At 59.6% G+C, this 12,379-nt stretch overlaps 1 protein-coding gene across 3 annotated transcripts in view; it reads left to right on the top strand.

The window, feature by feature from the left end:
• DCHS1 (dachsous cadherin-related 1) overlaps positions 1 to 12,379 on the top strand; it is a 35,393-nt gene that overhangs the window by 17,636 nt on the left and 5,378 nt on the right. For all 3 annotated transcript variants that reach the window (XM_035114976.3, XM_035114975.3, XM_088668894.1), the window contains exons 5-19: positions 117 to 353; positions 1,174 to 2,178; positions 2,296 to 2,483; positions 2,661 to 2,757; positions 2,904 to 3,061; positions 3,151 to 3,988; positions 5,101 to 5,340; positions 6,267 to 6,392; positions 6,891 to 7,100; positions 7,729 to 8,592; positions 9,480 to 9,593; positions 10,101 to 10,312; positions 10,458 to 10,612; positions 11,466 to 11,596; positions 11,898 to 12,184. In XM_035114976.3, the coding sequence (XP_034970867.3) occupies positions 117 to 353; positions 1,174 to 2,178; positions 2,296 to 2,483; positions 2,661 to 2,757; positions 2,904 to 3,061; positions 3,151 to 3,988; positions 5,101 to 5,340; positions 6,267 to 6,392; positions 6,891 to 7,100; positions 7,729 to 8,592; positions 9,480 to 9,593; positions 10,101 to 10,312; positions 10,458 to 10,612; positions 11,466 to 11,596; positions 11,898 to 12,184 (4,862 nt within the window). The remainder of the gene's footprint in view (positions 1 to 116; positions 354 to 1,173; positions 2,179 to 2,295; positions 2,484 to 2,660; positions 2,758 to 2,903; positions 3,062 to 3,150; positions 3,989 to 5,100; positions 5,341 to 6,266; positions 6,393 to 6,890; positions 7,101 to 7,728; positions 8,593 to 9,479; positions 9,594 to 10,100; positions 10,313 to 10,457; positions 10,613 to 11,465; positions 11,597 to 11,897; positions 12,185 to 12,379) is intronic.

Genomic DNA, 12,379 nt, shown 5'->3' with positions numbered 1-12,379 from the left:
TGGGGCAGGCAGGGCAGCGCCAGTCTCCAGGTGCTTCACCCCAGGGGGGCTGCTTCTTCCCTCCCCACCCCTGGCCCAGGCCTACTCCACAACCAGCTCTCCCTCTTCCTTGGCAGGTGCCATCTCCTTGCTGAGGAGTCTGGTGGGCAAAGCCAACACTCTGGTGCAGCTGGAGGTGGCGGCCCGAGACGGAGGGGGTCTGGCAGCCCAGCCCAGAGCTCAGGTCAACATCAGCATTGTGGCCGGCACCATCTCCCCTCCGAGCTTTGAGCGCACCCAGTACTACTTCACGGTCCCAGAAGACACCAGGCCAGGCAGCAGCGTTGGGGTCGTCTATGCCCGCAACCCCGCAGGTAGGCACAGGGGTGGGGAACCTCTGGCCTGTGAGCCAGTCTTTGCCCATCAGGGGTCCCATTTTGGCCCCATAACCATGCTGTAAGTGAGCTTCTCGCTGCCTGCCCTCCCCCACCTTGGGCCGCTCTCTTAAAAGAGAAGGGCAGAGCTGTTTCAAAGAACCCTTTTGGAAAGCCCATGAAGATGGTCTCAGATGGGAGCACAGGGTCCGTCTTAAAGCACCTGGCAAAAAGCGCTCTTTGAAGCACTTCCTGAAAGGACACTTTTGTGAGATGCTTTAGGAGACTCCAGTGCTTGAGTGATGTTTAAATTATGGGGGAGGCTGCTTCAAAGTGCTTTAAATGTCACTTAAACCATATTAAGAGGAGGGTGCTGCTGCCTCAATGAGCGCTTTTGCAAAGGGCTTTCAGACACATTTCTCCCCCACCCCCCATTCAAGTATGAAGCTGGGGGGGGGGCAGGGCTGTCCTAAGCCATTTGGGCCAAAGCTGTTGCAGGTCCCCAAGTACTTAACAGTCAGGCTGACAGGCGCTTAGCAACCCTGTACAATAGGCTTTCAGAGGTGGGAGGGGCTGCCCAATTGTCAGTCAAGTGACACCACATGCTGACTGCCTGTCAAATTTGGCTTGCAAGGCTACTGCTAATCAGGATCTGCTCCATCGATCCAAACAGGTCCCCCACCCCTACAATAAATGCAGAGAGTGGCAGGAGCTCAATAGAAGAGTTTCTGTGTCCCAAGTACGTCTCTATTTGGGGGTACAGGGGGGCTGTTTCCCACTCCAGCAGGTCTCCACTCCCCCCCTCTGTTCTTGCCTCCAGGCCACTTGGACAGCGTGTTCTACTCCATCTCCTCGGGGGACCCGCACGGCTACTTCTCTGTGGACCCAGAACTGGGGGAGCTGCACACCAGCCTGCCCCTGGACCACGAGGCTCAGCCCCTCCTCCTCCTGGAGGTCCAAGCCCGCAGCGGCTCCCCTCCCGCCTACAGCAGCGCTCGGGTGCAGATCAGCATCACGGACGTGAACGACAATGCACCCGCCTTCCTGGCCCCCTCTGACTCAGTGCTGCTACCCGAGGGGGCTGCCCTGGGCACGGTGGTCTACACCCTGCAGGCGGAGGACCGTGACAGCGGGGTGAATGGGCAGGTGCGCTTCGAACTGGCCTCAGGAGGGGCCAGCGCTTTCACAGTGGAGCACTTCTCCGGGAAGGTGCGGCTCGCAGGGGCCCTGCAGCGGGAGACCAGTGCCCCCTACAGACTGGTCATCCTGGCGCAGGACGGCGGGGTCCCCCGGCTCAGTGCCACCTTCACCCTCTTGGTTCACCTGCAAGCAGCCGATGAGCACAGCCCCATCTTTGACACAATCACCTACCGCGTGGAGGTGCGCGAGGGCATGCCCGTGAGCACCCGCTTCCTGCAGGTGCGAGCCCTGGCACGGGAGCCCAGTGCCCCATTGGCCTACCACCTGCGGGCCGAGGGGGATGCAGCCAGCTTTGGCATCGCCCCAGACACTGGCTGGCTGTACGTGCGCAGCACCCTCGACCGGGAGGTGCAGGAGCTGTACGTGCTGACGGTGCTGGCGGTGGCCGGGGAGGGCGAGGGTCGCCAAACTGGCACCAGCACCGTGCGCATCACTGTCACGGATGAGAATGACAACAGCCCCCGCCTGAGTGAGGAGCGCTACTTCTTCACTGTGGCTGAGAACAGGCCGGCAGGCAGCAGCGTGGGCCGGGTGACAGCCAGCGACCGGGACGCGGGACAGAACAGCCGCCTGGCCTACCGCCTGGTGCCACCCGAGGGGAACTTCCTGGTCCACACCCAGACTGGTGAGGGAGCAGAGAGGGAGTGGGAAGCACTTCTCAGCAGGGGCTCCCGTGTGGGAGCCGGGGGAGGGAGCAGCCAGGGGTCTCACCTGCGCTGTGCTTCTCCTCCTCATCCTCCAGGGGAGCTGAGCCTTCGGAGGAGCCTGGACCGGGAGCAGCAGGCCAGCTACCAGCTGCAGGTCGTGGTTCAGGACGGGGGGACGCCACCACGCAGCACCACTGGCACCGTCTACGTCACTGTCCTGGATGAGAATGACAATGCACCCACCTTCCTGCACGTGGCCGAGGGCCGCGAACTCCTCCTCCAGGTGGGTGCTCAGGCCTGGCTCATGCCTGGGCGAGGGATCCAAGGGGCGCTGGCAGTTCCCCAGAAAGGCCAGGGCCCGAGGGGTAGGATCATGGAGTAGGGAGGTGGCATCACCCTCTGCGTGTCCAGGCAATGGCTGCCAACTCCAGCTCCCCCCCCCTCTGCTGTACCCTCTCAGGTTCTGGAGGAGAAGCCGGCTGGGCTGCTGGTGGCTTCGCTGAGGGCCAAAGACCCAGACGAGGCAGAGAACGGCACTGTCTTCTACTCGCTGTCAGGTAGAACAGATCCCCTTGGGCTGTGCTCCTGGGAGGCCCCACAATGCCCAGAGGTTTCAGGCTTCCCCTCCTTCTCCAGGAGGGTTTCCTGGGCCTGCCCTTGGCTGCCCCCCTCCCTCAGCGCTTCTCCCTTGGTCTCCCTGCAGGTGCCTGGGCAGAGCGCTTCTCCCTGCACGTGGCCACCGGGGAACTGCGGACAGCCACCCGGCTGAGCCAAGCAGACCGGGGCGAGTACGCTTTCACAGTGACAGCAAGCGACCGAGGTGCTGCCCCCCAGAGCACAACAGCAGCCGTGCGCATCCAAGTAGGAGACCTCTTTTGCCTCGGGCGTGGGGCTGGGCCTGCCCCAAATACCCCCTAGGCCCCTTCCTAACCTCTCCCCTCCCTCTGCAGGTGGTGTCCACAGCCCGCCTGCTGCCCCGCCCCGACACCACGGTGCTGACCTTTCACCCCTCGGAGGGCCTGCAGCCGGGCTCTCTCATTGGCTGTGTGGCCCCCCCAGAGCCGCCTGCACCTGGGCAAGTGACCTACATGCTGGTGGGGGGCAGCAGTGGGGACGGCCTCTTTGTGGTGGACCCAGGCACGGGGGACATCTACGTGGCCCAGGAGCTAGACTACGAAGCAGGGATGAAGCACAGCCTGCAAGTGAGCATGGAAGACGTCCTGCAGGGCTACCCCAGCCAGCGCCTGGTCTTGGTCGAGATCCATGTGCAGGACAGCAACGACCACGTCCCCACGTGGCCCCAGGACCCCGTCACTGTGGTGGTGTCTGAGGGGGCCACCCCTGGCACATCCCTCTTCACCTTCCAGGCCCTGGATGGGGACGGCCCAGGACCCAACAGCCAACTGCGCTACAACCTCTTGCACCAGGAGGCCCCCCAGGCCCCCTTCCAGCTGGATGCGCGCAGCGGGGAGCTGAGCCTGCAGGGGGCACTGGACCGCGAGACTCAGTCAGCCTACCTGCTGGTGGTCCAGGCCACAGACCAGGCTCTCAACGCCAGCCAGCGCCACTCGGCGGCTGTCACTGCCCACATCTTCGTCACGGACGAGAACGACAACGGGCCTGAGTTCTGCACCCCCTCGAGAATTGACATCCCTGAGGACCAGCCCGTGGGCTTCCTGGTGCTCCAGGTGGTGGCAAGGGATCGGGACCTGGGAGAGAACGGGAGGGTCAGCTATGCGCTGCGAGCAGGGAACCTGGATGGGCGATTCCACCTCAACCCCAACACAGGTAAGGCGGAGGGAGTACCAGGCCGCCATGCAGGGGAAGGGGGGATTTGTAGTCTGTGTGTGCAGGGTCCCACCGTGCATTCCCAGGAGTTGGGAAATAGCACTGCATCAGGATGGAAGGGATGTCCTTCCGTTATATGAACAGTCCTCCCCCCACGAGATTTTTCTGTGTTCTCCCGCCTTTTGCACACCCTGCTATTTTGACTGGGCGCTCTGCTGATTGGCTGGTGGCGGCAGCAGTCCCTCCTCCCTGTCCTGTGGGGTCATCTTGCAATATGCCACCAATAAATGGTCCGTCTGTCTTTCCGAGATGTGGTCTGTACACAGTCCCCACGCCCCATGGCATGTAGGGACCTTGTATGTCACCAGGAGCAAAAGGACAAGTCTAGGAAAGAAAGATAAAACAAATCACCCCAAACTTAAGGTCTAAGATCCTCTAGTGCAGGGGTAGGCAACCTAAGGCCAGATTGAGAAGGCAATTGGGCCGCATCTGGCCCGCAGGCGGTCCGGGAATCAGTGTGTTTTTACATGAGTAGAATGTGTCCTTTTATTTAAAATGCATCTCTGGGTTATTTGTGGGGCATAGGAATTTGCTCATCCCCCCCCAAAAAAAAATATAGTCTGGCCCACCACACGGTCTGAGGGATGGTGGACCGGCCCATGGCTGAAAAAGGTTGCTGGCCCCTGCTCTATTGTGAGATGGGTGGTTCTTCTGCACCTTTTGCTTGGCTGGGGGGGCTAAGCCTTTGGGGCAACAGCTCCTTATGATGGTTCTGGCAGAAAACAGAGGGGGGAATTCCATCTTTTGGTTGTTCTAAAATGCTACTGAGATCCTTTTCAGTGATTGTTGACAAGGGTTTCTGGATAACAACTGCTTTATTCTCTTCCTTCTCGGAATTGGACTTTTGCAGAAGAATACTTTTTTACATAAAAAGATGAAACTCCTCCTTGCACTCCAACTGGAGTAACCTGGCCAGAAATTTGAGGGCAGAGTCTTGCAGAGTTGATTCCCAGAACTATGAGATCCCTGCAACCCCCTTTTGTAGGTCTTGATGCAAAATGTTTTCCTGCATCATCTCCATCTCAAACGTTAGCCTCCTGCTCTCCTCCCAGGCGCGCTATCCATCGTGAGGACACTGGACCGGGAGGAAGTATCCCAGCATAACTTGACAGTGGTAGCCACGGACCACGGGTCGCCACGGCGCTCTGCCACGCAACTCCTGCATGTGCATGTGCTGGATGTGAACGACCAGGCGCCTGCCTTTGAGAGAAACAGCTACGAAGCCAGTGTGGCAGAAAACCTGCCCCCTGGTGTCCCGGTGCTGCAGCTGCATGCCACCGACCCCGACCTGGGTAAGAGCCTGACCCTCTGCCTGTGGTAATCTGCAGGGTCATCCACCCCAGAAGTGGAAGGGGTGGGGAGGAGTGTCTGGCCAGACAATGGGGTCACCCAGAGAACACAAGCCCCCTTTCCATGGGGGCGCATTGTGGCATATTTGTGCCAAAGGCCACCTGCTGTTTGTGAAACTTCAGACCTCTGAACTCCTGGGCATCACTGGGTGGAGAACCTCTGCCAGCTTGGGCTGAGGGTACCTGAGTGGGCCAGGGGAGGAAAGGTTGGACTTGGCTCATGGAGACTGTTGGCCAGCTGGTCAGGACATCTCAGCCTAACCTCCCTCACAAGAGGGTTGTTAGAATTAAATGGTGATAATCCTTGGAGCAAAAGGAGGGTGCAAATGCAAGGCAGGCCACAGAGGAGGCTGGCAGGCCCTTAGCCAAGATGGCTTCAGCCCAGCAGACCAACCCCAACTAAATAGCCAGAATGCCCAGTGTTGGGTTGGCCACCCGTCTGTGGCAAGCGCAGGTGCCCCTGGCCTAGCTGGTGCCCGCCTGTGGGTGCCTGCTGGAGCACCTCCTCTTGCTCCAACCCTCCCCACTCCCCATGTGGCAGAGACCTTGTGTGCGCCTTGGTACCAAGGTGGCATCTGGGGTTGGACTAGGAAGCTCCCCGTTTCCATGTCAGGCTGATCTTGAAAGGCTTCTGAAGCGCAATTTAAACACGCCAGCCTCTGGCAGCTGCCACAGCTGGGGCCCCAGTCTCTGCCCTGCTAACACTCTGGCTTTGCTGGGGTGGGGAGGGTAAGCAGTGGGGCTGTGAGAGGGGGGTCAGCTGAGTGGGGTTGGGAGGGTCTGGAAGAGGGGCCCTTGCGCCCAGAGCAGGGCAGCTATGTGGGGGAAGAGTAGGGCCCATGCTCAGCCTCCCTTGCATATCTCTCCAGGATCTAATGGGCAGGTGTCCTATGGCGGCATCTCTGGGGACGAATTCTCCATCGACCCCCACACAGGTCTGATCAGCACCCGGCGCTCCCTAGACCACGAGGAGCGGGCAGAGCACTTGCTGACAGGTAAGTGGGGGGGGGGGTCCTCTTCTGGGACCACAGGCCAGGGGCTCCTTCTATTTCCATGACACACTCAGGCCCCTTCTGCCTCGGAGAACACAAGGACAGGCCAGCTATGGATGCAGCATTTGGGCAAAGGCAGTGCTGTGGTGGGACTTGCTCAAGTTCCTTTCTAGTGTTTTAAAATCTGAGTCAGTTTTTTAATTATTAAATGTGTATCCCATTACATACTTGTATCAATTGGCATTGTATGGAATTTGTTGTTTTTGCTGCCTCTGTGTGTTTCTGCTTTGCTGTCCTGAGGTTTCTCTCTTACAATGAGTTAATCCGCACCTGGCAAATGGAAGGAGCTGAAGGTGCTCCCAGAAGCCCCTTTCAATGTGCACAGAGGGCCAGGTATAGCCGGTGTGCCCCTCCCAGTGCCTGGCAGCCCCCTTACTCCCTGTCCCCACCCCAGGAGACTTTCCCCTGCTGGCTCACAGCCTGCTCCCCCTCCCCCCACAGTGTACGCACGGGACAAGGGGCTGCCCCCTCTCCAGGCCAAAGCCACGGTCCGCATCCTGGTGGCAGATGACAACGACCATGCACCCACCTTCCAGGCTGAGGCTTCTTCCCTGGAGGTCCCAGAGAACCAGAGCCAGGTGGAGCTGACCACCGTGCGGGCCACGGATCACGATGCAGGAGAAAATGGGCGCCTCACCTATCGCCTGGCAGGTGAGGGGAGGGAGGGAAACTCCCTGCTTGGGATGATGCAGGTAGAAGGAAAGGTTTCCCACCCCACCAGGGGGAAGGGGCTCCTTCTCCTGGTCCCCCTTCATTTCAGAGTGGGTCCATGCAGCCTCCATTTCCTACTTTGGAGCCGTATTAAGCCTTAGAGATTTTATTTATTCATTCATTACCATACATTAAAATTTATACGTTGCTCAATTGTGGAAAAACAACCTCAAAGTAGTTTACAAAAAGATGAAAGAAGAAAATCAAGAAAAATTTGCAGCGATGTTTTAAACCCTACAAAAAGTTAAAACACTAGAGCAGATAAAATCTACATCAGCATTTCTGAGCTTCCCTGAACAAGAATGTCAAAAGGAATATAGGGAAGCTGCCTGTTTGATAGCAGTAGGCAAGGAGTTCCAGGCTAAGTTCTTTCAAATGCTGAAAGGGGATTATGGGGTGCCAGTAGGGTCAATTCCATGAAGTGGGTAAGGCAATCTTTTGCAAACATGTTGGGCCCCCTTCAGGCAGGGGAGGGCAACTGAGAAGCCAGCATTAGGGGTAGTTTGGGCAGCCATGTGCCGGTCCAGGAAAGCTTCACCCTCCTCCTCCTGCTGCTCCTCCCTTTCAGCTGGAGACTCTGAGGAAGACTTCGCCTTGAACCCCGTCTCCGGCCAGCTGTCCACAGCACGAGGCCTGGACCGGGAGCGTGTGGCCAGCTATGCACTGACTGTCCAGGCCTGTGACCACGGTTCCCCCCCACGCTGCGCCAGCCTGGCGCTCCACGTGCAAGTGCTGGATCTGAACGACAATGCCCCTCACTTTGCCCAGGAAAGCTATGTGGCCGAGGTGCCCGAGGACTTGCCCGTGGGGGCGCTGGTGCTGCAGCTGGAGGCCAAGGACCCGGACGAAGGGCCCAATGGACGCATCTCCTACTTCCTGGCCAACGAGTCGCTGGGCACCTTCCAGGTGGAGCCTCAGACAGGCCGCCTCACCACCACGCAGCCACTGGACCGGGAACACCGAGACTCTTACCGCTTCGTGGCTGTGGCTGTGGACTCGTCCCCACTGAGCCCCCGCAGTGCTTCCGTGCAGGTCACGGTCAGTGTCCAGGACGTCAACGACCACATCCCGGCCTTTCCGCTCAGCCCACTTTCTGTCACGCTGCCCCGCAACTTGCCCACCAAGCGGGTGGTGGCCACGCTGCGGGCTGAGGACCATGACGCGGGCGCCAACGCCTCCCTCCTCTACCGCCTGGCCGCCCCCAGCCCCGCCTTTGCCATCAACACCTACACAGGCGCCATTCAGCTGCTGCAGCCCCTGGGCACCCTCACCCAGCGCCAGCGCACTGTCTTCGTCCTGGCCAGCGACCTGGGGGAGCCCCCGCTCTCCTCCATCGGAGTGGTGGTCATCCACCTGCAAGACGAGGGCTTCCGGGGGGTCCGCTTCCCCCGCAGCACCAGCGACGTGACGCTGCCAGAGAACGCTGTGGCAGGTATGGGCAAGGGGATGATGATAATGATAATGATAATGATAATGATAATGATAATGATAATGATAATAATATTTGTACCCCGCCCATCCGGCTGGGTCTCCCCAGCCACTCTGGGCAGCTTCCAGCAAAGATTAAAATACAATAAAATGTATTTTATTGAGCATAAGAAACTTCAGAGTTCTCACAGGGGCTGAACAGTTGCCCATAAAATGTGTCCTTAATGTTGTACACCACTCTGGGATCTTTTGATAACGGGTGGAATAATGATAATGATAATATAGGAATCCCACAAGCAGGACCAGAGCACAAGAGCAACACTCTCCCCTCCTGCGGTTTCTAGCAACTGGCATTCAGAAGCAGGGCTGCCTCTGACCGTGGAGGTGGGCAGGGCCGTCTTAAGTATATCTGGCGCCCTGGCGCCGTGGTGCGACGGATCCCTCCAGTGCCCCCGCCCTGCCCCGTTTCCCAGCGTGGCAGGCGGGCGGAGCTGTGCGGGCGGGCGCAGTGCACAGCGCAGCGGGCGGGCAGGTGCAGCTCCGCGGCACCCCCTCCCCCCCGGCGGGCAGGCGCCCTGGCGCCCTGCGCCACGCAGCCTGGCCATAGGGCCGGCCCTGGAGGTGGGCATAGGCATCCTGGCTAGTGGCCCTCAGGAGCCTCCTCCTCCTCCTCCTGCTCCATGGATTTGCCTAAGCCTCTTTCAGGGCCATCCGAGTTGGTGGCCATCCCTTCCTCTTGTGGGAGGGAGTTCCATGGTTTAACTCTGTGCTGCAGGAAGAAGTGCTTGCTGTTACCTGTTCTGAATCTTCCAATAGCAACAAAGCAGGTTTCCTTCTGGAAGGGGATGTTCTTTTTCTAAAGGCCTGCCCCCTGGCTCCCTCCCCCTCCAGGCACCACCGTGCTGAGCACCCCAGCCACCCACACAGCCGGCTCCTCAGGCCGCATCAGCTACAGCATCATCAGTGGCAATGAGAAGGGCGCTTTCCACATCCAGCCCAGCTCAGGTATGGAGGGGCCCTTGAGGACAAGGCCAGACAGGCCCCACGGGGTGTGAGGAGAGGCCTTGGGCCCTGTTGTTCTCAGGCGGCTTCATCTCTGGGTCAAACGGCCCCCATGAAAGCCTGCTTTGTCCTGGAGGAGGTGAGAGCTGAAGGCTTTTCGGGGGCCGCTCCCTTCCTTCCTGGCTCCCCTTCTTCTCCACTACTTGCTTGGACGTGTTCCTGCTGCAGGGTGCAAGGGCCTCTCTCCTCCTTGATCTGGCCATTTGGGTCCAGCTTTTCTCGCTGCCCAGGGACCTTGCTGGCAGGCTGCCCTTGCCAGACTCGGAGCGCAGGCCTCCATGGCAAAGGAGGCCCCCACATGCCAACCCAAGCAGCCCCCATGTTGCTCTCAAGGGTAGGCAAGGAGGAGAGGGAGAGGGTGGCCCCTCCCCCACAGCTTCCCCTGGGGACCCTCCCTGCATGGAGAGAGGGTGGCGCAGGTGGCCAATCTCCCCCTTTCTGCCCTGGCAGGCCTGGTGTCCGTGCAGAATCCCCGCAGCCTGGACTTTGAGCTGAGCCCCCGCTTGCGCCTAGTGCTGCAGGCAGAGTCCGCCTCCTCCTTCGGCTTCATGGCTGTGAACGTCAACCTGCAGGACGTCAACGACAACCACCCGCGCTTCCGGCTGCCCAACTACGTGGCCTTCATCTGGGAGGCCCAGGGCTATGACTCGCCTGTCATCCAGGTGGGAAGGGAAGGGGTGCTCTGGGGTGGCTGGCTCTTTGGCTGAGCAGCACCGGGGATGGGGGGGAGTCCTGGGGGGGAGTCCTGGGGGGGCATTTGGGCCAGGTCCATGCGGCGGCAGGACTCTCCATGCCTTCTCACGGCAGGTTGTGGCAGATGACTTGGACCAGGGTCCCAACGGGCAGGTGACGTACACCATCAACCAGACGCTGCCCATGAATGGGCTCTATCGCATCAACAGCCAGACGGGCGCCATCACGACAGCGGCCATTCTGGACAGGGAGATTTGGGCCCAGACCCGGTGAGTCTGCCCTTTGTCCTCCCCACTTCCAGCCATGGAGGCCATGGAGCGACTCTGGCCACAAGCCTCGTGAGGAGCCCATGTGGGGCTCTGTTGATGTTGGGTAGAGGGAGAGAAGTGGTGTTTAAATTGTGTGTGTGTGATGCTTTTAATAGTTTTGATAGATGTGTTTCTACTGTGGGGTGAATCTCTTTGGGATTCCTCACAGGAAGCAACTCTGAACTGAACGGAACGGAACCATGGAGAGGCAGCCGATCCACAAAGGGCAGGGATTGGGGGATTGGGGGACGGGCAGGGACAGATCTGCTATGAAACTAATGAAGCTTCAGCTTCAGGGCTCTTAATCCCAGAGGGACCCCAGAAGCAACTTTAGTCCACGATGCTTAAATTTTTGGGGTCTAGTAGACCCAATCTGAGCTGCATTGATTTGAGCCTCAGTTTTTGTTGTATGTATTTCAACAACACCAAAGTCCAAGAGTCAGTAGCACAGATGTTGTAAAGGTGTCAGTTCTATCAATGAAGAAGAGAACAGGGCTTTCCCAGACCTCGTTGCTGGTTGCCAAGGGCCCCCCGTGACATTTCAAGCTTCAGGGGCCCAAAAAGGTAGGTCTGCGACTGGGCCAGGCCGGGCCAGTTCCCTCTTCTGCCACCGCCATGCGCTCCCTGGAAGAGCAGGGGTGCCTGTGGGGTCCTCCTGAAGGCTGCCAGTCCACAGGATGCCAAAGGGGGAGGGGCACCAGCCCCCACAAAGGCACCCTGTGGGCCTCTCCTTGGCCCTGACCCCCATTCCCCAGGCAGACATCATCTGTGCCTTCTGGTCCCTGAGACGCTCCTGCTTCCCTCCCGCCCACAGCCTGGTGCTGACTGCAACAGACCGAGGAAACCCTCCCCTGGTGGGCTCTGCCACCCTCACGGTGCTGGTGATGGATGTGAATGACAACAGCCCCACCATCCCTGCCCCCTGGGAGGTGCGAGTGCCTGAGAGTGAGTAGATGGAAGCCCCCCTTGGTTGGCTGGTGGGGGAAGGACGTTGTGGGGAAGCGGGGCGCTCTCTGCAGGGCTCCCCTCAAAAGCGGGCCCAGGGGGTGTCACCTGGGAAACTCTTGCAAAACCTGAATACATGAGCACCTCTGAGCATGTGCAGAGATTCTTTCTCTTAGTGCTGGCACAGAGCCCTCCATTGAGATGGGGGAGGAGAAGCCTTGCCCCCCTGGGCAACCCCAAACAGCTTTGCATGGCCTTTGCCCCCGGCAGGCCCAGCTCTGACCCCCTCCCCACTCCACAGATGCCCTGCTGGGCACCGAGATCACCATGGTGACGGGCAACGACGTGGACTGCGGGCCGCAGCTCTCCTACATGCTGGTGTTGGACAGTGGCACCGCTGGCACCTTCAGCATCCTGCGCTACGGGGGCCGCATCACTCTGCTGGGGCCGCTGGACTATGAGCAGCGCAGCCGATATGCACTGACCGTGCGCGCCTCAGACTCTCAGCACGAGACGGAGGCCAACGTCACGGTGCTGGTGGAAGACGTCAACGACAACCCTCCGGTCTTCTCCCAGGCCCTGTATCAGGTGTGCAGCCTTCGCCCTCGGGCTTCTCCCCTCAGGGGCCGCACGTCCTTCGCCAGGCAGGGCAGAACCTGTCAGAAGGCCATTCCCAAAGCGATCTGCCTAGGGGAGTTCTGCAGCGGTTCCACACAAATGCCGTGTGGAAAATGCAGAAAAGAGGCTCAGAGCATAGGATTCAGAGGGCGGAGCAGCGACAGC

Source organism: Zootoca vivipara, chromosome 4, assembly GCF_965207765.1.
Source record: "Zootoca vivipara chromosome 4, rZooViv2.hap1.1, whole genome shotgun sequence".
NCBI lineage: Eukaryota > Metazoa > Chordata > Lepidosauria > Squamata > Lacertidae > Zootoca > Zootoca vivipara.
The sequence above is the reverse complement of the archived record's forward strand: the minus strand, read 5'-3'. Positions and strand labels throughout refer to the sequence as shown.